General features: G+C 48.9%; 1 protein-coding gene across 11 annotated transcripts in view; it reads right to left on the minus strand.

Moving 5' to 3' along the window:
- Positions 1–23,384, minus strand: part of ANKRD6 (ankyrin repeat domain 6) — a 1,122,185-nt gene that overhangs the window by 487,022 nt on the left and 611,779 nt on the right. For 10 of the 11 annotated variants that reach the window (XM_069606486.1, XM_069606494.1, XM_069606490.1 and 7 more), the window contains one exon: positions 17,062–17,324. Coding sequence is in view for 9 of the 11 variants with exons in the window: in XM_069606494.1 (XP_069462595.1) it covers positions 17,062–17,181 (120 nt within the window). In the remaining 2 variants the exon portion in view is untranslated. Of the gene's footprint in view, positions 1–16,181; positions 17,034–17,061; positions 17,325–23,384 lie in introns of those variants that run through there. The other variant, XM_069606497.1, reaches the window with a different exon arrangement.

Below are 23,384 nucleotides of genomic sequence, written 5' to 3' on the forward strand. Positions count from 1 at the left end.
TTCTTCCCAGAAAACTACTTCAGATCTGCTGTCCAAGCCTTGGCTCTCTCCAACCTGGATGGTGGCAATGCTCTTTATGAAGGCCTTTCAGCGACTTCCCTGCCACCTCTGAGATGTGACATGCATGCTTCAGCGCGGCTCATCAAAGAACTCTGCAAATTCAACCACATCAACCGTCCCTCATCGAACTGCACTGGCTCCCAATGCAAGCCTGGATCACCTCTAATTTCTGCTTTATCATCTAGAAGGCTGTCCTGCATCTATGTGATCACATGGATCACTTACCTGCATCCCATCCCCTCCCTTCTTAACTTTTGGCGGAACACTTCTGTGTGTGCTGCCGACTCCCCTTTATCCCTGTGGTGTCAGTTCCCTTCTACTAACGTGGGTCGGAACTTGCGCCGCAGGGTTCTTTTTTCTTTTGTTTTCTTCCCTTTTTTTGTTTCCTTTATTGTCCCCCGCTATCCATGTAATGGAAACGGGGGACACCCCTGCAACCTCAGAGCGCATTACACCGAACGGTGTAATGGGAGTGAATGGCTGTCAGAGTACATTTATCCCTTTAAGTAATGGGATAAACATGATGCCGTGCCGCGTTGACATTTCCTTGCATTTATGGCGACACCAGGCTGTAGCCCAAAAACATGAATAGCGAAAAAACGCGCAACGCAAACATTTAATGGATGGGGCAAACAAACATTAAAGGTGAGATGGTGCGCACTGCGACTTGGGTCAATATTAGTCAGAATTTCTGTAAGGCGCAAATGCGCAGTATTGAATATGTCTGAATTTGTTTGTCGACAGTGCAGGAAGGAAAGAACCAGAAGACAGGCCTTCTCTGTCTACGCCATAAGACTGTCAACATCAATCTCGCCCCCTTGCTTTACAGTTCAGGAAGGAGCTCAATACCCTCCTCTTCAAGGGATGGATCCACCCACACAATTAGGTCCACACACCCTCCACTTCCCACCCTGATCTGCTGCCCTGCTTGCTTGTAGATCCCTTACCACAAATCGCCCACCCTCCCCTTCCCCTGTTAGCTCCACGCTCCATGTTTCCTAGCTTCCTTCGCCATGTTCTTACCCCTATGATTGTAAAGTGCTCTGTTGCTTCCCAAAGCTAGGTGCACGCTCAATAAACAGAATAATAATATTAATAATAAACATATTTGTATACTAACCATTCAATTAAGCCAAAGAACAAGTTACTTTCTTAACTGGTAACGTTCTTTCGATGGGATGGTCCGACGACGTATTCCATATCTATGACATGTAATCACCACAGCTGTGCTGCTTCGGAAACTTTTTTCGGCGTCTGCGTCCTGCGTCGATGACGTCGATGCGCCGTCGTCGAGGACCTCGTCCGACGTCATCCGATGTGATAAGTAGGACGCACGACGCCCGTAGCCTCAGTTGTAGTTTTTTCCCCCAGAAAGTGTGACATTAGTCAACTGCCAGTCAGACACAAAGCCTTGCGGAACGTAAGCTGCAATCGCAAAAGAAATTCTGCAGCGGGGAAGGCAGGGCGGGAGCGATATGGAATACGTCGTCCGACCATCCCATCGAAAGAACGTTACCAGGTAAGAAAGTAACTTGTTCTTCGAGGGGATTGGGTCCTCCGACGTATTCCATATCTATGACAGACTCCCAAAGCAGTACCAGAGCAAGGAGGAGGGAAAGAATTTAGAATCAAAATTTAGAATAGCCAATCAAATAGCAGAGCAAAGGACCGCCTTGCCAAAGGCCAGATCCTGTCCTCGGATGGAATCGAGGGAATAGTGACGTACAAATGTATGTACTGAAGCCCAGGTGGCTGCATCACAGATGTTGCGAATAGGAACACCCCTCTGCAGGGCAGTAGATGCAGCAATACCCCTGGCAGAATGGGCCCGCAAGCCAGCCGGTGGGTCCGTACCCGCCAAGCGGTAACACTCCGAGATGGCCAAAATAATCCAGCGAGACAAAGTCTGTTTCATCACAGCTTGCCCCAAACGCCTTCCAGCGTAACCAATAAAGAGTTGATCATCCACTCTGACCCGGGACATGCGTGAAACATAAAAGCTTAAAGCTCTCCTAGGATCAAGCCTATGGAGCCTCTCCTCTTCCTTACCAGGATGCGGAGGAGGATAGAATGCCGGAAGAACAACCTTCTGGGCCAAATGAAATTCCGTCACTACCTTCGGAAGAAAAGAAGGACGAACTCTAAGGACAACCCTGTCCTTGTGAAATACAGTGAAGGGTGGCTTAACTGAAAGTGCCTGTAACTCACTCACTCTGCGAGCGGAAGTAACCGCAACTAAAAACACAGTTTTCAGAGTTAACAGCCTCAAAGGGCAAGAATGTAAAGGCTCAAACGGAGCACCCATAAGAAACTTAAGAACAAGGTTTAAATCCCAACCGGGCACCAGGAAAGGTGACGGAGGGAACACATTAGTGAGCCCTTTCAGAAACTGTGAAATTAAAGGGATTTTAAAGTAAGAACACTCTTCAGACGAGCGCTTAAAGATGGACAGCGCCGCCAGGTAACCTTTAATGGTACCCACTTGCAAGCCCCTGTGGGCCAAAGAAAGTAAAAAGGACAGAACCATGGGGATGTCACATGCAAAAGGATCCACATTCTGAACTCTGCATCAGTCGCAGAACTTACGCCAACGGCAACGGTACAGAGACTTCGTTGCTGGCCTTCGGGCCGAAAGCAACACCTCCATCACGTCTTCAGGGAGGTCCCAATCCTTATACCTCAACCTTTCAGAAGCCAAGCGTGAAGGTTGAGGGATCTGACCTCTGGATAGAGAACCTGACCCCCTCCCGTGAGAGCAGATCGTCTCGGTAGGGAAGACGACGTGGAGGGCAGATGGACAAGTCGAGAAGGTCCGCGTACCACGTCCTCCGAGCCCACGCCGGAGCAATGAGGATCATCCGGGAACCGAACTTCCGTAACCTCCGCAGCACTTGCGGGATGACGGGGACTGGAGGAAACGCGTACAGCAGCGGGAATGACCACTCCACCACGAACGCGTCTCCTAAGGCTCCTTTTGGAGGAAATTCCCGCGAGCAAAACCTTTCGCACTTCCGGTTGACACTGGAGGTGAAGAGATCCACTTGCGGGGTCCCCCAAAGGGCGAAGATCTCCAGGAGAATCTCCTGAGCCAACTCCCACTCGTGAGAGATCGCGCTCTGCCTGCTCAGAGCGTCCGCCGTCACGTTTTCGTCTCCGGCCAGATGAACCGCCGAGATCGAAACTTCCTGCTGGATGGCCCAGAACTCGAGCTACATCGCCTCCCTGCACAGAGGAAGTGACCCTGCCCCCCCCCCTTTTTGTTGAGGTAGTGCATGGCCACTGTGTTGTCCGTCAGGATCAGGACACACTTTCCTCGCAGAGTCGGCAGAAAAGCCTTCAGGGCTAGCCTGACGGCCCTTAGCTCCAACAGATTGATATGGAGTCTGGACTCCGACGGAGACCAACGACCGCTGATTGTCAGCCCGTTGGCATGAGCTCCCCATCCCATGAGGGATGCATCCGTCACGATCGTCACCTCCGGCCAGGGAAGCCAAAACGGAGCCCCCTTCATCAAGTTGCCTTCGACGGCCCACCACAGACGGTCCCGGGCGACCGAGAGCGGCACCTGAACCGGGTCCGACATCCTGCCGGATGACTGCGACCATTGCGTCTTGAGTGCCCAGTGCAAAGATCTCATCCGCAGGCGAGCCTCTGGCACCAGAAGAATGCAGGATGCCATGAGGCCGAGCAACCTCAAGAACTCGAACGCTGGGAGCGTCTGGGCATGCTGAAACTTGTGCACCATCTGATGAATGTGAAGAGCCCTCACCTGGGGAGGAAAATACTGCCCCAGGGAAGTGTCGAGCACTGCTCCGATGTACTGGAGCCGCTGTGTTGGCGTCAAATGGGACTTCTTTAAATTGAGGGAGAAGCCCAGCCTGTGAAGGGAGTGGCAGGTGACGGACAGATGATCCAGGACTTGCTCTGGAGAGCTCCCCCGGATCAACCAATCGTCCAGGTAGGGGTAGACGTGAATCCCCCCTTGCCTGAGATGCGCTGCCACCACCACCATGAGCTTGGTGAAAACCCTTGGGGCGGAGGTCAATCCGAACGGCAGGACCCGAAACTGAAAGTGCGAGTCGCCAACCGCGAACCTCAGGTACTTCTTGTGCTTCGGATGGATCGGCACATGGAAGTAAGCATCCTTGAGGTCGAGTGATACCAACCAGTCCTGAAGCTGAAGGGCCTGGAGGACTTGAGAGAGAGTAACCATCTTGAACTTGTCCTTCCTGAGGAGTTTGTTCAAACCGCGCAAGTCCATGATGGGTCTCAATCCCCCGTCTTTCTTCGAAATAAACAAATAAGGGGAATACCATCCCTTGTTCCTCTCCGCTACAGGCACCAGTTCTATGGCGCCTTTCTCCAGTAGGGCTTGAATTTCCTGTGCAAGGAGCGGATCCGGACTCTGCAAAGAGAGGTTCCCCGGTGGATTGTCGAGAGGCCTGTGCCGAAAGGGAAGACAGTAGCTGTGGGTTATGATCTCCAGAACCCACACATCTGAAGTAATGGCTTGCCACTCTACAAGATGCTGCGCCAGCCTTCCCCCAACCGGCGAACCATGGGACATGGCCTCATGACTGAGTGGGAGCGGCTGCGGCGTTACCTGAGGGCAAAGAGGCAACTGCCCAAGCGGCCTTGGCACCACGGGTACCCTGTCGTCCACCTCTGGTACCCCTGCGTTGGCCTCTTTGCCTGCCAGCTCCTCTCGCTTTACTGAAGGAGTAATAGCGAAAGGAACCACCCCTCCACTGCTGTCCCCTAGGACGAAAAGGCGGAGGTTGGCGAACTGCAGCGCCCAACGACTTTGCTGCAGCTTTTGAGGTCTGCAACCTCTCAAGGCTCTTGTCAGCCTTGCTGCCAGAAAGGTGTACACCGTCAAAGGGCATGTTGAGGAGCCGGGACTGCACATCAGGAGCAAACCCCGACTTCCGCAACCACGCAAACCTGCGTATCACGGTGCTCGCCGCCATGGACCTACTGACGTATTCAGCTAAGTCCAAACCCGACTGAACGGACTCACACATGGCATCCTTACCATCCTGGACCATTGTAAGGAAACCATCCCGTTCGTCCCCTTCGGGAATATGTTCAGCCGCTAACGCAACACAGTTCCACAGAGTGTGTGTGAAACGAGACAAGGCACAAATGGAGTTGGCCGCCTGAAGCGCCATACTCCTTTCTTCGCCCAGCCATCAAAACGTTTGTCGTCCCTATCAGGAGGGATGGTAGGGTACGACGCCTGCTTTGCCGGGGCCGTGGCCGCCTGCACCACCAAACTCTCCGGAGTGGGGTGCCTGGTCAAGTAGCAGGGGTCGCTACTGGCTGGACGGTATTTTCGCGACAAGGATCTGCCCCCCGCCGGGAGACTCTCCGGAGCAGTCCAAGCCGCCGCCACCCTTCTCTGTAAAGCCATATGGAACGGCAGTACCGGGTCAGTTGGGGGACCAACATCAAGGATGTCCGTTAGATCATCCTGCACAAACTCCCCTGGGGGAGCAGACCATCCCAAGTACTCAGAAACCCTAGCCATAAGGCGCCGGTACGAGGAATCGGCATGAGAGCCAGGCTCAGGCCTACAAAACTCCACCTCCGGAGAGGTGTCCAGTCCACTGGCATCATGCAGTGACTGCCTCAAATCGTCAAACTGACTACGGCCCGAGACAATTTCATCTGGACCCTGACTAGGAACCAGGCCATCAGAATCCTCATCCGCCTCTGAAATATATTCCAGGTGGCGAAAAGAAGGCACCCGAGAGTGCTTGCTCTTAACCAGAGCCTTCCTAGGGGGTTCCCCCATGCCACGGGGTACCTCTGACACGAAAGGCGTCGATGGCGTCGAGCGAATCGGCGCCGGCATCGAGAGAACAGGCATCGGCGCCGAGAGGATCGGCGTCGAGGAAATCGGCGTTGACGTCAGATGCAGCACCGCCAGCATTGGCGGCGTCGACACAGCCCTCGAAGCCGGAGCCCCGAGCGTGTCCTTCGACGACCTGAGCGTCGACGGCTTCGACGACTTCCTCTGAGCCGGAGCCTCGAGAAAGCCCGTTGACGCCCTCGACGCCTCAGACGTCGATGTCATCCTCGAAGACCTCACAGGTGTACACGGTCTCGAACGCGTCGAGGACCGGGACCTGGAATGGGTACGTCGAGAACGAGTCTCCTTGTCCAAACGGGACCTCTCCCGTGACTCGTGCCGACCACTCTTGCGAGCGGTGTCTCTCGACCTCTCACGACCGACCCCACTCGGGGGCGCGGACGGCTTAGTACCCTGCGACTCAAGAATCCCCAGCATTTTCTTCCCGAAGGAAGCCCATTCCTCCGGCGTCGCACGGCTGGTGCGATAAGCGACGTGCCAGGCAGAGTCCTCCGAAGAGGACCTGGAAGACGACCGGTGTCGGCGCTTCCGAGAATGCCTCGAAGAGGCTGAGGAGTGGCGAGACCGACTCCTAGAAGGAGACCCACGAGACTTCCGACGATGACGCGGAGAGTCACCCCTCGAATCATCCGTCGAAAGCCCCGCAGACTTCTACTTCCGGGGCTTGGACACCCGACCTACCGACAACTTTGGACGTGAGCGATTGGCAGTCGATACAGTCATCCGTGTTGTGGGCCTCCCCGAGGCACCAGAGGCAGGCGTCGTGCGAGTCCGTCACCGACATCTTGGACCCACACTCCCCGCACTTCTTGAAGCCCGGACGCGGGGTCGAAGACGAAGTAGAAGACATCTTCACACGAAGGATTTTCACAAAAAAAACGAACAGGTTCGAAGAACCGAGAAGAACAGAACTCCAAAGAGTCGAGGTGTTAACCGAGATTCACGAAGCAACACGTTCGCGGAAAAAACGGAACTGAGGCTACGGGCGTCGTGCGTCCTACTTATCACATCGGATGACGTCGGACGAGGTCCTCGACGACGGCGCATCGACGTCATCGACGCAGGACGCAGACGCCGAAAAAAGTTTCCGAAGCAGCACAGCTGTGGTGATTACATGTCATAGATATGGAATACGTCGGAGGACCCAATCCCCTCGAAATGAAGGTTAGTAGACAGCCCCTTGAGAAGCTTTTCACTCTGATGTTCTTCGTCTTTACTTATAATCCCAATAATTATCCAATGTGAATCACAGGCATCTTTCTTCATACAAAGGGGGCTTGATTGTGCTAATAAATGGCTAAACACCATGACATTCACAACTCATGGGAGGCAGGCTTCCTAGGCACTTTTCAATGCCGGAAGTGCCATTTTCCTTTCCTTGGTTCAATGGGAAATTGTATTTCTTTTAAAATACGTAATGCCAGTAACGATGAGTGATGCTATGATTTACGGCTATGAGAAAAGGTGTTCACGTGGAGACTTTCTTATGGCAAGACACAGTGACAAATTACACAAATGAGTACATAGCATACGCCTAATATAAGCCCTTGGAAAGAGGTTGTAACATCGAGCTCACACATTTTGCAGAAATGCAAGAAGTGAGGAAAGCAGCAAACGTTGCCAGTATGGAGTCTTAACTCGCACAAGAGCCATTTTAGGTGTCTGAGCCCCACTCCCCATTAAAATGAAGAAACAGAATGAATGTCAATGCATGACTGCACATCTGAGCCTTATATAGAGGTTTGTAGGTTTTCTTATTAGCATCTTGGAGCGAAGCTTGCGGAGGAGAGCAGTTTCCAGTTGCTGTCTTGGGATGCCTAGCTGTACTCCTGCCCCTTAACTCTCCCAGTGACCTACGACGCTTAATTACATTGCTAAAACTATTTGCCATGGCTCTTTTACATACCAGTGTCTCTTCTGTTTCCATTTTGTTTGTAGTACTGCTAAACTACAATGTAGAGAGTTATGGGTAAGTGTGAATTCTGTGGCCTAGAGTTTCATGCCACACAGTATAGGAGACTGAGTGCATCATGGCATGGGTTTCATGTAACTCTGCAACATTGGGAACTTGTTTGTGTTACAAAACATATCCGTTTATTTAACATGTCTTTTAGAGGTTATTTCCTGGATACTCAGGCAACTTGAATCATAATGTTCATTTCATGTTTATCAGTAACATAGCAGGTAGTCAGCTCCTTGATAGCAGGTAGTCAGCTCCTTGAAGATGGGTTGCACATAATTGTAATGCTTAGAGCACTTAAGCGTGCTATGCTGGTGGAGTTGAACAACAAACGTGATATGGATTCATGTTGAGAATTCATAATTCTCCATGTATAATGGGGAGGCATTAAATGATCGGAAACTTAGCGAAGAATCATTAGCAGCCGGAGCGGGCAGAGCAGCCAATCAGTTTCCTTGGTTCACGGGCTGATACTCCCGAGTTCAGGCCGCAATCCATGGAACCTGGTGGCTGCCTCCCCTGCCATCTTCTAAACACCCACACTTTACCTTTTTTAATTTTATTATTAATCCCAACCCCCCTTCCCAGCCCCATTTACCTGATTGTGGCAGCAGCGCCGCCTGCCGCAACTGCAGCAGCTTCCCTGGATCTTGGTTTTCTCCCCCCCAGGGTAATGGAAGAGGGGCTCCCTATGTAGCCCCGCCTTCTACAACGATGACGGCAATCTTGGCAATGTATTTTCACTCATTGAACGGGACATGCGCAGCGACCCATTCAATTAATGAAAATGCTTTTTCTTTAGTCCCCTGGGTTGCCGCTTTAGTAACCCGTGGTGCTAATGGCGTTAGTAACCCATTCCACAGGCTACACAGGGGTGTAGTATCCATGAGCCATCGTTAACCGGCTGAGCAAACCGTGACCCCTGGTGTAGCCTGTGGAACGGGTTACTAATGCCACATTCTCTACCTTGTCTAAGCGGGGTCCAGCCTTAGAGGATTTCTTCCATCGTAGTGCCATGAAGTGGCTGCATTCACAATTGGTGCCATACCAATCAACTATAAAGAAGGAAATAAATAAATAAATCACGCCACCAGTGAATTCCACCTCATTCTCCTTTTCAATATTGGCATTTGTGGTATGCATGCAGTAATTAAACACAAATCACAAATAAGTAAACTTTCTGGAATACTTGGTCTCTATATACATGAAAAGTTGCATTAAGAAGCGTGCCTAATATCCTCACTGTGCAAAGCTGAATATAGAAGTGTACCTAATTAGCCTGGCCTGGTTGACTTTAGAACTGTTCATAACCTATAAATCCAATTGTGGGGAGGTGGACTGTGAACTGTGCCTAATATCCTCCCTGTGCAAAACCTGAACCTAGAAGTGTCCCCGATACCCTCTCTGTATATAGTTAAACTCAGAAGTGTGCCTAATAACCTCCCCTGGTTTGAACTCTGAAGTGTGTTTAATTATCCTCGCTGTGCAAAGTGGAATTTAGTCGCGTGCGTAATATCCTCCCTGGGCAAAACCAAACTTAGAAGTGTGCCTAATATCCTCTCTGTGCAAAGCTGAATTTAGAAGTGTGCCTAATAGTGTGCCTTGGCTGATTTAGAACTGTTCCTAGCTAGTTGAACCCTGAAACCTTCAATAATATCACAGTTACTTACCATGAGTGCACCCGATCCACAGAGGACTAGCGGAAACGACCGCCATGCACCGGCCCCCCCTCCTGCCAACCCTAGCTCCCGTCCCAACCCTCCCGAATCCTCCCTGCCTCCACCACATCCCCCACCCTGCCTCTTTCCAAACACCAAACCAGAGGTGCACGATGGCGAGCCACCCACCCTAAAACCAAGGCTCCCCTGAACCTCTCCAACGAGCAGCTGGCTATGAACACACCCGCTCCCCTCAATAGCCTCGCGGGCACCCCCTGCCCAGCACTCATGCACCCCACACTCATCCCATCAACCCCAACCATAATCCCACACCGACCACAGTCCTTCCCCTCCCTAATAATTGCACGCAGAGCCCTAGCAAGAACGGAATCCTCATGTCTCGCCCCCTCTGAGCTCCCTACCCTCTCTCACACACCAATCGCAACAGACACTAAAGAGGAAACGTACCTGGTCCCCCTCAATCTCTCAGCACTCATCGCCTCCCCCATCTAGACCCACCTCCTCATCCCACTCCCCACCCTACCCCCACCCCTCACCACTTCTCACCAACCACAACTGAAACCACTAATCCCGCACACCACACCTCCAAACCCCCCACGCCAAACCCAATCATCCCAACAATCGCATCCAACCACTCCCACCCGAAACCCACCAACCCCACTGCTCGCCCACTCTTCCCACCGGCCACCAACCACCTCACCCCTCCCGCCCTCCAGCCTCCACCCTCTACCACCCCACCCCCCACCTGTGCAGCTCTGACATCAACCTCTTCTACCAAGGTGAATTGCATCCTATTTAATGCTTGATCCGTAGCAAAAAACAGACACAGCATCTTTGACCTCCTCGCCTCTGACAAACCTGACCTGGTCTTCATCATCGAAACCTGGTTCTCTGACGACTTTGCCCCTATCGCCAATGAAGCCTTCCCACCAAACTACTCCCTCATCCCACTGAACCGCCCCTCTAGAGGAGGAGGAATAGCTTTCGCCTTCAAGTCTCACTTCCACACCTCAATCATTGACAAATAACCTTCCATTCCTTCCTGCGAATCACTCCTAGTAAAACTATCCCTTTCCCCCTTGTTCTCCCACAGCTTCCTAATAATCTACAGACCCCCTGGATACGATAGACAATTCTCAAACAACCTCTGCGACTCTATTGCCACCATCCAACTGAATCACCCCAACCTCACCCTCCTAGGTGATTTCAACATATGGCTGGACATTCCCACCAACCCTATGACACACTCTCTGGTTGACGGCCTCGACGCAATAAACCTCCAACCCCACACAAACGGCCCGACTCACTACAAAGGACACACTCTTGATGCATCTTCAGCTTCCACATCCTAATACACCTAAACCCCCCCACCCCTATCATCTGGTCCGATCACTTCATTGTTTCTTTCACCATTCGCTCTCCCAACCCTCTTCCCGTACCCGAACCTGTACCTCCGAATCTGCACAAATGCTGGAAGAAACTAATAATCCTTCCGGACCTAGCCGACGCACTCCTTCAGGCTCCCCCGCCTACCTACTCAATAACGAATTAACCCCCAACGCCTTTGACTCATGGCTCAACAAAGCACTAATGCGGCTCACACCCTCTTGCAAACCATCAGCCCGCCGTGGCCTCTTTCCCAGATGGTTCACACCTGAGTTGAAGACCAAGAAACAACAATATAAACTCCTAGAACGCAAATGGCGAAAGAAAAAACTCCCCTGAGCAGAACCATTTTAGCCCAGCACCTTCGTCAGTACAAGGCCGAAATCCAAAAAGCTAAAAAAGCCCATTGCAACTCCCGAATCCTCAACTGCAAAAACCCCAGCAAAGAACATCACCAAATCATCACCGAATTCACCAAACCATCATGCACCACCACCGCCGCAACCGCCTCACAATCATGGTGTGACTCACGCTCTCTCCACTTTTACACTACAGCTCTCGAAAGAACAAATGCTCTAACCAACAAACTTGCTTGCTTACACCCATCAGGCAACCCACCCTCATTACCTACCAACTCACCGCCTGTGACCACTACCCAACCAACGTTCGACTCCTTTAGTCCAATATCTGCCGACCAATTTCTAAAGCTTCTCTCTGCACGCAAACCTTCCAGCTCTCTGCTAGACCCTTGCCCAGCCTCAACCCTCAAAGAAATCTTCGCTCTGACCGGCGCAGGAGAACACGCGAGAACCATCATAAATGACTTCCTGTCCTCAGGAATTTTTCCAGACGCATTCAAAACAGTTCATGCCAAACCTCTAATAAAAAAACCTTCGCTCGACCCCCTCGAGCCCAAAAACTACCGCCCCATCTCTAACACCAGGTTCCTCGCCAAACTCAACGACCGAACCGCCTACTCCCAACTAAATGCATTTGTCAAAGCCAATAATCTCCTAGACCCCGCTCAAACAGGTTTCAGAGCCCGACACGGAACTGAAACCACCCTAACCTCAATGATGACCTTAAAAACACAGCATACTCTGCGGGTTGCGCCGCTCTAATCCTTCTTGACCTATCCGCCGCTTTTGACACAATCAATCACTCAATCCTTCTTGACCGCCTCCACTCCCTAGGGATTCGTGGAACCGCTCTCAAATGGATAGCATCCTTCCTCAAAAACAGAAATCAAATAACCCTACTCTCGACCTATTCCTCCCAAGTCCGTCCAGTCGAGACCAGATTCCACAAGGAGCATGCCTATCAGCCCTTTTGTTCAATCTCTATATGGCCACCCTCCCACGAATAATTTGCACGCACAATATCCTGTGCTACAACTACGCCGATGACACTCAGCTAATTCTGAAACTCCTAAACTCAGAACCCAACTGCCGACCTGACCTTGCTTCCGGTCTCCTCGACATAGCGCTCTGGATGACCACAAACCACCTCTTGCTTAACCCCTCCAAAACCAAAATCATGGTATATTGCAACACCGAACTTCTTACACACCCACTACCCTGGCCAATGCCATTGGCAAATCACTGACCCCCTCTAAATCAGTAAAAAACCTTGGATGCATCCTAGACTCTGACCTAACACTCTCGCGCCAAGTCAATAACGTCAGGTCCTGCCACTACCACCTTAAAACTCTTAGGCGCATTTTTCCGTACTTCTCCTTTCCAAACAGACTCTCCGCTGTCCAATCAATTGTCATATCAAGACTGGACTACGCCAACTCCCTCTACCTCGGAGTCCACGCATACCAACTGACTAAACTGCAAAGAGCACAAAACGCCGCAGCTAAACTCCTACTAGTGCTTGGCCCGAGAGACCACATTTCCACAGCCCTCAAAACTCTGAACTGGCTTCTGTTCGCCCGAAGGGTGACTTTGAAAACCTTATGCATTTCTCACCGAGCACTGCACAAAAGCGGAACACAATGGGCCTCATTACACGGAAGGCGGTAAGGGTTAACGGTCACCGGTAATGGTACCGGTGACCGTTAACCTTTACCGCCTTATTACGAGGTCCCTTTGCGGGTTGGTACTTTAACGCCTGCTTTTAGCAGGCGTTAAAAACCAACCCGCAAAGGGAACTCGGTGCTAATTACGGCACCGCAAATTTGCGGTACCGTAATTAGCACCTTCCCCATTCCCATTATGCCCTATGGGGCAAAAATGGGAATGGGGAAGGGCAATGGTGGAAGGGGGAATTACCGCCCCTCCAACCTTGGAATAGGGCGGTAATTCCCATTTCCACCAAGGCAGTGCCGGTATTTTACCGGCATGAACCATGGCGCTAATAGCGCCATGGTTCACCGGCTACCGTGTAATGAGGCCCAATATCTTCAAGACAAACCGAAACCCTATCACCCTGCACGTACTCTAAGATCTAGCTCAGCAGGCCTCCTAGTAATACCAAAAACAAACACAGTCAGACTAGGCGGATCATCTTTCTCAGCCTTGGCCCCCACGCTGTGGAACGTACTCCCACCCCACATCCAACTCACGGAAGACCTCATGTCCTTCCGCAAATTGCTGAAAACCTGGCTTTTCCCCTAAAACCCAACCGAACTCAATCTAACTCAAACTGGATAACACCATCTCAAAGTTGCTCCCAAAACACTAGATCATAAATAGCAATGCAGTATCAGATCCAGGCCCGAAATCACAAATCATAAATGAATAACCTCTACTGATTAGCTAAAAAGACAAACAAAATAGATCGAGAAAAACGATCAAACCCTGTGAAGTAAATAAAATGAATAATCAAAGTAAATCGAAAGAAACAAAATGAGCAAAAGAATAAAATGAAGAGGAGCTAATGAAGAATTCAGGAGTGGGACCAGTGCACGGACAGATGCCATGGATTGTATGAGTGCATGTAATGAAGGGAAAGTAGAAAATAGACGACTCGAATAGATGCGACTGGTGTAATGCATAGGACTGATCAAGAGCAGGCAACAAATCTGAATGCGTACGACAAGCGGCATGGGCTGTACCGATAATGTAGGATTAATTAACGAAATGCAGGAACGTATCATATAGGTGGAGCGGATTAGTGCACTGAACAGATTAATGCGTTGTGCAGATAAGTGCGTAGAGCGGATGAGTGTGTAGAGCGGATGAGTGTGTAGAGCGGATGAGTGTGTAGAGCGGATGAGAGTGTAGAGTGTGCAGAGCAGATGAGTGTGTAGAGCGGATGAGTATGTAGAACGGATGAATGTGTAGATCAGATGAGTGTGTAGATCGGATGAGTGTGTAGAGTGGATGAGTGTGTAGAGCGGATGAGTGTGTAGAGCGGATGAGTGTGTAGAGCGGATGAGTGTGTAGGGCGGATGAGAGGGTAGAGGGGATGAGTTGTATAGAACGAATGAGTTGTGCAAAGTGGGTATGTAGAGCGGTTGAGCGCGTAGAGCGTATAAATCTCTAGAGCGGTTGGGTGCGTAGAGCGGATGGGTGCGTAGAGCGAATGAGTGCGTAGAGCGGAGGAGTGCAATGTGCGGGTGAGTGCGTATTGCGTATGAGTGCGTGGTGCGGATGAGTGCGTAGAGTGGATGAGTGCCTAGAATGTATGAGTGCGTAGAACAGATGAACGCGTAATGCAGACGAGAGCGAGCAAGTGTGTAAAGCAGAGGAGCGCGCATAGCGGTTGAGAGCCTAGAGCAGACGAGTTTGTTGAGCGGATGAATGCATAAAGCGCATGATTGCGTAGAACGGATGAGTGCGTAGAGCGGTTGATTGTGTAGAGCAGATGAGTCCCTACAACGGATGATTGCGGAGAGCAGATGAATGCGCAGAGCAGATGAGTGAATAGACCGGACAAGTGCGTATTGCGCCTGAGTATAAGAGTGGATGAGTGCGTAAAGCCGATGAGTGCGTAGAGTAGATGAGTGCGTAGAGCGAACGAGTCCATAATGTGGTTGAGTGGGAAGAGTGGATGAGTGTATAGAATGGATCAATATGTAGAGCGGGTGAGTGCATAGAGCGGATGAGTGTGCAGAGCGGACGAATGCGTAGAGCCGACGACTGCGTAGAGCGGACAAGTGCGTAGAGCGGACAAGTGCGTAGAGCAGATGAACGCCTTGAGCGGATGAATGCGGGAGCAGATGAGTGCATAGAGTGGATGAGTGTGTAATGCGGTTGAGTATGAAGAGTGGATGAGTGCGTAGTGCAGATGAATGCGTAGAGCGGACGAGTGCATAGAGCAGACGAACGCGTAGAGCGGATGAGTGCGTAATGCGGTTGAGAATGAAGAGTGATTGAGTGTGTAGTGCGGATGAATGCGTAGAGCGGATATCTTCGTAGAGCGGATGAGTGCATGGAGCGGATGAGTGCGTAGAGCGGATGTCTTCGTAGAGCGGATGAGTGCGTAGAGCGGATGTGTGTGTAGAGCGGATGAGTGTGTAGAGCGGATGAGTGTGTAGAGCGGATGAGCGTGTAGAGCGGATGAGTGTGTAGAGCGGATGAGCGTGTAGAGCGGATGAGCACGTAGAGCAGATGAGTGCGTAGAGCGGAGGAATGTGTAGTCCAGATGAGCGCGTAATGCAGAGTAATAAAGGGCTCGATGTAGAGCACATGGAACAAATTGGAGCACATAGAAATATGCGACATAGATGGAATGGTCTAGAGTGCATAGAACGTTTGAAAAGCATGTAAACCTTCATATCACATCACCATGCTTACTCTCTTCTTTACACCACCACCCAACTAGAACAGAAAGATACTATGACACCATTCGGTATAGCTGTTCTCATACCAACATCCGCCTCATACTCCCCATCACTCTAACTAAAACACTGCTGGTTACACACCTCCAGCCAGGCATTTCTCCTCAGGCCTAACGCAGCCAGAATCGGTCTGGATAAAACCTGCCAGAATGAACACATACTCCTGATCTCTCAACCACCACACCTAACGTTAAGAAGCAGCTACTACACAAATACCACACCAGCTGCACACATATACGGTGCACACAGGCACCTTAGACTCTCTCGACTCTCTCTACTGACTTGAACTTCGGTTCCCAAGGGCGTTCAACCTAGCAGCGCCTTGAGACTATACTAATGGTACATAAGGTGCTATATAAATGCAAAGTAACATAACATAACATATAACCAGGGAAGGAACTGGGCCGAAAGAAGGCGGAGTGCAGCTCTTACAAAAATTAGTCTTGCTAGACCGCTGTTCCATGAAGGTCCGATGCCCAAAACCGCCATGTTAGATATTGAGGCAGACTCCAGCAGGGGCTCCCTCTGTCACGATAAGCAGGGCTTCAGGTAACCCACGGCAGGCAAGGGAGTCTGAGCGATTAATTGACAAGATCTGTGCAGAACAGCCCAAGCCACACATCCATAACTGGCAATTTCCAAATGGGTTTATATGTCTTATGGTTTTCAGATATTTTTCTGTTAGGGCTATTATAGTGAAAAGTACATGAGCAGAGAACCCAGTTTGCATAACTTGCACAGAAGGGTTTCATGCTTAGATCACTATGACCAACGTATTTCAAAGTTAAAACTCTGTGGTCATTCTTATGTTCCCAAAATGCTCTTTGCTTTCATGCAAATCTCCAGGACGCAGTCCCCCCTGCAGATGCCCCTCCTACTTGGCTTGTTTCCTTGAGGAGATAGGAGGCAGCTCAACCTTGGCTGGGGCTCGGCCCCTCAGCCAGACCACATCGCTCTGACCACTCCCCCACGAAGGGTGGGGGGATTCCTAGAGTACATTGTCCATTTCCAGCAGTCAATATATCCCAGGATAAGATGACATGTCATGGAATTAGTGCTGGATGCTTGATGTCATCTTCACTGGAATGTCCTGTATAGGGGGGTGAGGTATACAACGTTCTGCCGCTAGCACCACAGGGATCCACTCTAAAAATGTAGAAACTCCTAACTCTGGCGGACAATTTTCTTTCTCACATAATATGCATTTGTTTTCAAAGCATGATTTTCAGTGAAGAAAGGGGAGATTGCCTTACAAAGGACTTTGAAGTTAGACTAGTTCCCAGGGTATTTCTAAAGAGTTGCTCCCCGTTACCTTGGTGACTGCTACCTTGGCTCCCTTGTTGATGAGCTGCACCACATTATCCGCTTGGCCTTTGTAGGCAGCTACAAGCAGGCGTTCCGAGAGCACGGCGACCGCATCCTGCTGGCTCATGAATTAGAAGAGGAAGGTTCTCAGGGCAAGTAGCAGGCAGACACCTCCGGGCCCGCCCGAGGCTCTGGGAAAGGTATGGAAGCAGCACACCGAGGGAGTGGGGATCACTTGAGAGTGAGGTATCACCATGTCATCTCCTGGACCTGTGGATTAGACAAACATAAGGCAATCAGCGTCACACGGAAGAACAATGCAACTCCAACTTTCCTGAACACAACCCATTGCCCCTAAGGTCTGAGACAGGGTGCAAAGTTAAATGCCTGGGTAGCTGTGCAGCAGCACAGGAGAACAAACGGCCTCACGTCCCCCTCCCGCTGCCAGGCCATCATGAGGACAGGGTGCAGACCCAGGTGCAAATGAAGCCACAACCACCTGTCCAAGACTTCCCCTCAGCATCTGTAGAGGCAGCGGCAGGCAATAGCTTTGCACACATGCTATCATGAACCCTACCAGTCTATTTTAGTGGATGACTAAACCAGTGTTCGAAGTGTAAAAAAAAAAAAAATGAGTAGTGGAACGATGTTCCTCTGCCCCGACCCTTTTTTCTGCTCCATTCAATCCCCCAGTCATTCGCCCCCTACAACACACCTCAATTCAAACCACATACCCGGGTCCTTCCTTTCCTTCCCTCCACCCCAAAAAGATGTGATTTACAAAAATTCTCATAAGACTGAAAAAAACCTGGTGAAAAAATATACATTTAAATGACCACCATCAGTGTGTCACTGCGCTTCTTCTTCTTGCTGATAGATTTGTATCCATCAGCAGTGATTTTTGGATACCGAGGCTTGAGTGTATAGTCCTGGGTTAGGTGTGGATTTGCCACAGTAGGGCTGGTTTCACAGGATCTGTGCTGTCATGGGCTGCGGGTAGCTGTCGAAGGGGTGTGTCACTGCCCCTTAGCATGCAGCTTTATGTAGCCTCCCCTTCCCTTCACCCACCATTTACACATCTTAAGGGGCATGTACATGACAATGGCCACTGATAGGCCCCGCCCCTCCCATTACCTGCAAACCCCTCTGTGCCTAGAAAAGCCCCAGACGCCTACAGCAATTCCCGAATTGCTGCATGACTGCCTGGAAATAGGCTTCCTTTGCAAACACCCATTTAAATAAACAAAGCTTAGCAAGCGCTTGTGAGATAGCACAATGTCGTTTAACACAGGATTGTTAAACCAGAGCATAGGTTCAAATCCCCAGCAGGGAACAGCTATTTTTTTTTAAGTGCCCTTTCCTACCTTCTGATTTCCCGGAGAAGTAAGGGAACGTCTTACCCTTTAGTTCCCTCCCACTTTGACTTCTTGACTAAACATGCCCAATGCTTTACTCGTCCTTTATTTGTTAAACGCACACACGCGTCAATTCGTTTTGTTCACCTTCTCTGACCAACTTGAAACACTTCAATGTATATTTTTTTAATGCTAGGGTGATCAAAAGACGAAAGACACTATTTCAAATGTGGTAACAGCCTTTGATAAAATAGGATCATTGCTGAGTTTTCCTTTGTGGATACACTATACAACTGTTAATGTAAACTACTATTGCATTTGAATTGTGTTACTGTTACTTGCTGCCAATATCTTGGCTGTTGTCCACTGTTATAACCACGCCCAGCTAAGAATGACTACAATGCAGCCATATTTTGCACATCGGTGTAGTCGGCTGTTGCACTCTATATGTGTCCTCCCGGTAACCGTAGTAGAGATAAACTGCATACCATTTCCAAGCCTCTGGGAAGGGCCAACCGTGGTTGGGTCTTCCCAGAGGCTTGGAAATGTTATAATAATTAGTTAGATTCCAAGACAGAAGAATAGCAAAAAAAAGAAAAAAAAACATATTAATTGTGATTCACTGCTTGTATTAAGATTACATTTATTTTTGATATGCCATTTTATCTGGTGTATTGTATAATTTTGATTGTTGATTGTCTTATCTATGAATGCATTAGGATAGATTGGTTAGATGAGTGTGACTGAGTTAGTAATCTTTCATTTTCAAGTTCTTTCCTTTCCTTGTTTGGTCACAGTTATGAGTTCACCTGTATTTAATTGTTGGTTTTAGATTAAATGACAACTTTGTGTCTAATGACGTTGTATCAATATGACTAAATATTTTTGATACCTTTATAAATAATCTCCTCTGGAATCCCTTTTCACTAAACTGATTTTTTGATTCTCCACTCCAGAGAGTAGAGATCCCCTGTGTTTTCAGGAAAAGAGTACCGTTTTCAAAAGCCTATCTTTCAAGTCACTCGATAGTGTAGTGGTTCTTCGTTCTCTTTTGCAGCCTTTCCATCTACCCCATTTCAGGCCACCGGAAAACCACACAACAAAGTTATGGATTACCTCGGCTAGATCATTTATGAAGATGCTGAATAGTTTTGATGGCAGCATGGATCCTGCTGGACCTCACATTAATTCCTCTTCAAGCCTAAACTTGTTCCATTTGACATTACCACCCGCCTGAAGCCCCATAAACAAGTCTCTATACATTTTCACACATTACATGCCCAGGTTAATATGTTGCTATTTTGATCTGCTTATTTTTTCAAAACCCCTTTATTTTTGTTCCAAATTGCACTCTAGGTTCAGATGACTTTCAATGCCAATCAGCACATAGTTCAAATGAACGGGCCTGGCATCACTGGTTGTTTGCATTTGCCCCATGAACCTTTTAGGTCCATCCATATTGTATCCTTGAGCCGATTCCTTATCAACGTATCAATAATATTAACCAAAACATGTGATGAGTGAAATTGTATGCATTCATCTTAACCACTGGCAGAGCTCTGGGCAACCTCCCACATCACAGTTTTCTAGCCAGTGTGCGCCTTTGCAGAAGGGGACCAACCAGATGCAAATCATTCTTGGCCCACTCACCAATGGGAGCAGTCCAGCCTGAACTGCTAGGACACGTTCAGCCTGCACAGAAAAACAAGCAACCTCAGTCATGTTTTGGCAGTGCTTAATTTGTACAAAAATAAGTGCCGGGTCTCAAACATTTTCTAACACACCCATGACATGTCAGGATGGGCAGCTCCCTGCCCACTGTTGCCACCACCCACGGCTGCTCCCAATGCTGTCAACATATATGGGGTTAAAGCTGCAACTCTCTCTAGCTGATTGTGGTTGACAGATGAAACCACTACAGTAGATGGGTGATTTACACATGCCAAACAACATACAAAAAAATAACATATTCGTCGTGTCTTGACATGAGACACATGCTTAATCATCATTTACATTTTGCTCTGATTCTATAGATGTTTATTACGTGACTGGCAGTGAAAATAATAAAGTTACCAAAACACCACATTCTAATCAAACTGAGCCTGAGACAGTAAGTGCCGGTGCTCAGAAATAAGTGCCAGGCCTGGGCCCTGGCAAACACCCCCACAAATTAAGCACTGTTCTTGACCTTGTTCTGGTTCATCAATGTGGTGTAGTTGGTTCCCTGTGACTCTCTAGTAAGGGGGCCGTGTCTGGGGATACCCTCTCTCGCTTAGGGACACAAACAATATCACACAACTGCGATGCGTCTGCACCATAAGGCACTCACTTTAATAAATATTTTATAATACGATTAAATTAACAAAACGTTTGCCATATTACTTTACACTGGTGTGCATGTCAGTCCAGTCACATCAGCCTCTACTTGATAATAATAATAATTTAGCACATATATAATGCAATGAACCTTCAGGCATCGGAGCGCTGCTTATTATTACCCACGGTGTGTGGTGCTCATTTATCGACCTCGGAAGGATGAAAGGCTGAGTTTGGCCCTGCCGGGATTCGAAACTGTGTCGACAGGCTCTGCACGGATGTCAAAGCGAGTGCTCTACTCTCTGTGCTATCTGACCGGCTACTTACCTCCCTGACCACACCCTTGTCCCCATGCTGGGCTCGCCCATCTTGAACAGAGCCAGTGAGTTCAATCTCTCCATTTATCATTGTGTTTGGGATATCAGCTGTAGGTTCAAGCGTTATCCAGGACCCAATTGCACCTCTCTGGCATTAGCCCCAGCACCATCTCTTAAAGGAAAATAACCAATCTAATGTTGTTCATGAGCCTTTCAATCTTCCCCATTGCCTCCCTGATATTTCCTCTCCCCCACACTCTGTTGATGGAGGGTGAGGTGCATTCCATCTATCAGGTACTGCCCAGTTGCACTTTGCAGTGCACCCAAACAGTAAGGGAAAAGGTAATATTGCAATATGTGTCTCAGTAACTTAGGGAAAGTCCAGAAGATGTGCTCCCCCAATGAAACAACAGCCACAATGGGGATATCATCTTCCCATCTACTGAGGAAAAGAGCTTATTTCATTTCTCGTCTATGTGATGCAGTTCTTTGCCTGGGACGTCATCTTGGGAACTGCAGCCAGGGATACATATCCAAGCCATTTAGAGAAAAATACATTTCCCATAATGCCCCTCAGGAACCGAAAAAAAAACATGGATTGGATCTGTAAAGCAGAATTAGGGGCCAGGAAGAGGTTATATCTGGCAAAATCCACAGTCCGGTCAATTAAGCCAGGGAAGACATCAGGAAACCTGTCCTAGGGCCCAAACACCAAAACTGTACAGGCAAACCCTCCTCAGATGCACTACAGTTCCCACAATGCCCTTCTTTCCCAACTGGAAAACTCAGAATGGATCCGGGAAATGAAATGATCCCTTCAGAGACAAGGAGGCCAAAGAAACACCCTTCAAGTACAGGAAGACCCTGAGGGAAACAAACACCCATAGAACCCCCTAACACACTTGCCTTCCCAACAGCATCTCAGCAAGATACCCAGCACACAAGCAGCTTGTCCAACCTCTCTATGCACGCACAGTTTCAAAATAGCCACCAGGAATCTTATAGATTTAGCCCAGACCTTTCAGCCTTGTTCTGACCATCTTGAAGTGAGAAAGCATAGCCAAGCACTACCCTCACAGCTTTTAGGCTAGTGGTTGCAGACCATAAGCCCTAGTTCCAATCAGGGGGAGGCAGCATGCTACTATAAAATACTTAGATGATGACGATAATCTATGGGCCAGAAAGCAGAGTGGCAGGAGTAGACAGGAGAAGAGGGAAGAGAGAGAGACTAATACCTGGAGTGGAGTCGAAGAAAGGAGTAACGTTAGAAAGTTGGAGGGAGGAAGTAAGACCTGGAGTGGAATGGAAGGTGGCAACAGTAACTAGGGAAGTGGAGGCGATATTTGACATGGAAAAGAAGGTGGTTGAGGCTGTGGTTAGACTAGGGGGGAAGAAGGTTGCAAGATCAAGAGAGAAGGAAGAGACGGCGGGAACAGGCCAAGGTGGTAGTCAGGAGATGTTGAAAGATTAAACTCTCTAACGCTGCAGATATTGAAAAGGAACCTTATGCTGTTTGCAAGAGTGCTTAATGCTCAGGTGGACGATCTGGTGCATCTGGGGGGCCTCTGTATCCATGCTGCATGGTGTTTGGATGTCGCTTTGCAATTGCTCCATGGAATGCAGGGACTTGATAAAAACATTGGCTGTGTCCTTTGAATCTATGGAGGGAATAGGAATTTTAAGGTCTTCCAAAAATTAGAATGGTGAGATTGTGAGCATGATTACCTGCACTCGGTGACCAGGCTTTCACTTTCTGATCTTGCTCAAATGTGTCCTATTGCAGACGGTGTCCAAAGTAAGGAGGTGGTTAGGCACTTTATGTGCTTTAGATTAAATGTACTCCCCATCTTGGATAGATTGGGCGCAAGAGATAAGATTCCCCAGGCACAGAGAATTTGTAGGATTTGTAAAAATGCAGGATGCATAGAGACACTTCGCCACCTATATGTGGAGAGTGAGAGACGGCAGTATTTTGATTTTATTGTCAGAGATTGTAGGTTAATGATAGGAGAGATTTTCTGCCAACGATTAATATATGGTTCGCAAATTGCAGCAGTCCCTGGAAGCCATTTCTTTCTAAAGTCGGGGACTTAGTAGTGGTTTAGGGTCTTGCTGTTTTGATGTCGGCGTCCTTCGCTTCGTTCGGCCAGAAAGCTTGTCTAACTGTTGTTAACTGAATTTATTGAATTGTACTTTTATGAATTGAATATGTTTGTTTTTGTCTTTTCTAGGTAAATAAGGAGGTTTGCTTGAAAACCATAATTTGTTAATACATAAGAAAAAAAAGAAATGACTACAAACAAAGATACAGTGAGACCAGGGAGCAATTTGGCAGACAGTAT

The sequence above is a fragment of the Ambystoma mexicanum genome, chromosome 4p (assembly GCF_040938575.1).
Source record: "Ambystoma mexicanum isolate Mex_15411 chromosome 4p, UKY_AmexF1_1, whole genome shotgun sequence".
Lineage (NCBI taxonomy): Eukaryota > Metazoa > Chordata > Amphibia > Caudata > Ambystomatidae > Ambystoma > Ambystoma mexicanum.